This window comes from Propithecus coquereli, unplaced genomic scaffold (assembly GCF_000956105.1).
Source record: "Propithecus coquereli isolate 6110/MARCELLA unplaced genomic scaffold, Pcoq_1.0 Scaffold11, whole genome shotgun sequence".
NCBI lineage: Eukaryota > Metazoa > Chordata > Mammalia > Primates > Indriidae > Propithecus > Propithecus coquereli.
The window spans coordinates 3,956,737-3,958,649 of NW_012134969.1; the positions used below are offsets into that span (position 1 = coordinate 3,956,737).

Below are 1,913 nucleotides of genomic sequence, written 5' to 3' on the forward strand. Positions count from 1 at the left end.
TGAGCCCAGGAGTTTGAGGTTGCTATGAGCTAGGATGACACCACGGCACTCTAGCCCGGGCAACACAGTAAGACTCTGTCTCAAAAAAAAAAAAAAGTAAATGTAAGGGTCATTATATCCGACATATCTGTGTAACTTCTGATGTCCTTGGCAAACAGCAATATTTATTGAGTAGCTACTGATTAATGTATTATACCAGCTTCTCTAGGTAGTATCTGCCCTCTAGAAGTTTGCCTCTCCTTTGCCATGAATAAGCATACATGCAAGAAAAAGACTGTGTGTATATAAAAAACATATGTATAAACACATGCATATAAACATACATAAACATACAGGTATCCACACACAATGAATGAAGCAAATATTTGCAGAATGAAAAAACAAAGCTCGAACATACACTGAGGCAAAGTTGGAGTGATAAGACCTTGCTGAGAAGATAAGAATAGAAAGGCAATGGTTAAGAATTATTTTAGTAAACTTTCTCTTTAGCTTTTTGTGGGGCTTTTTTGTTCTGTTTTTATTTTTAATGCAAATTACATTCTCTCCCTTAAAACTTTTCTGTCAGAAATTTGTATTGACATTGTCCTCTTCAGCTCTTTTGGCTCTGAAACAAGGTGTGGGGGGATGGAAAAAGAAAATGTCACAGCAAGAGCCTTCTGTAGCACAAAACTGAGAAGCTGGAGAAGGAGCTCCCGTTGTTCTCTGGTTGTAGCTGTCTGCCTACAACTGTCTGCAGGGGCAGACGCTTGACAATTGTCTCTATGTGTTGGTAAAGGATTACCTGCTACCGAGGTAATTTCCTCCATCCCCATTGTTTCAAATGCTATTAATACTTAAGACTAGATCAGTGGCTCACAAGTTATCTCTCCAGCCCTGCCTGACCTGATTTGTGAACTTCAGATTGTATCACCAACTGACCACTTGATTTCTTGCATATGGCACAGAGATCTCAGTCTTAACATGTCCAAAACCAAACTCTTCATGTCCCATTCCACTCCCATTCTGCCCGCTCCAGTGCCCTGCATTTTAATAAGTCATGCCTCTGGTCCTCTGGGTACTCCAGGCAGAGAAACCCAAAGTCATACTTAGCCCCTTCCTCTTCCTCGTCCATCTCCCCCTAACCTGTTGAGCCCATCACCAAGTCATGTTGACTCTAATCTGCACTCATTTCTCTTTATCTGCTGTCCACAGTCCTACTGCGTGCTACTGTCCAGTCTGGCGTGTATGAAGTCAGTAGCTTCCTAAGTGGTCTTTGCACTGCTACTCTTTATCTCTCAGTCCATTATCCACTTTGCAACCAGAGTGGTATTTTAAATCAGGTCTATCACTTCTCTGCTTAATACCTTTCAGTGGCTTCCCATTTCTGTGAGAATAAAGACCCACATCTTTATGGAGACCTACAAGATTCTGCCTACTTACTCAACCTCCTGTGCAGTCTCTGGGCCCGCACTGGGCTATGCCCCACCCACCCTGGTCTTATTTCAGTTGCTTGAAAATACTGAACGTTTTCTCACCTTAGGGGTGAGCAGACCCTCTTTGGCTGTGCTTCTGCCCCTACCCTTCACCTGGCTAACTCCTGCTCAGAGCGTGGCCCAAGCATTACTTCCTTAGCACCGAAACAACTGGAGATAGCAACGTGACAGTCTAAGTTTGGGAAAGGGAAAATATTTGTAATATGCTTTAGCAGATAACAAAGCAAACTGACTACAATATTTTCCCTGCTGGAGCACTGTAGGAGGGAAAGGAGGGACACCAAAGAAAATGGTAAAGACACGGTTGTGGGAGGGATGGCTTCTGTTTGTTTTTTCTATTTGGAAAGTTGTATGTGTATGGCTAGAAGTATCACCATAAAGCGTGCTTTGGCAAAATTCGGCTTCTTCATTCAAAGAAATAAAAAGGGAATAATAAAGGAT

General features: G+C 42.4%; 1 protein-coding gene across 1 annotated transcript in view; it reads left to right on the forward strand.

Moving 5' to 3' along the window:
* Positions 1-1,913, forward strand: part of DGKH (diacylglycerol kinase, eta) — a 174,771-nt gene that overhangs the window by 170,301 nt on the left and 2,557 nt on the right. Inside the window, exon 31 of the mRNA XM_012648226.1 lies at positions 1,728-1,775. Coding sequence (XP_012503680.1) covers positions 1,728-1,775 — 48 coding nt within the window. The remainder of the gene's footprint in view (positions 1-1,727; positions 1,776-1,913) is intronic.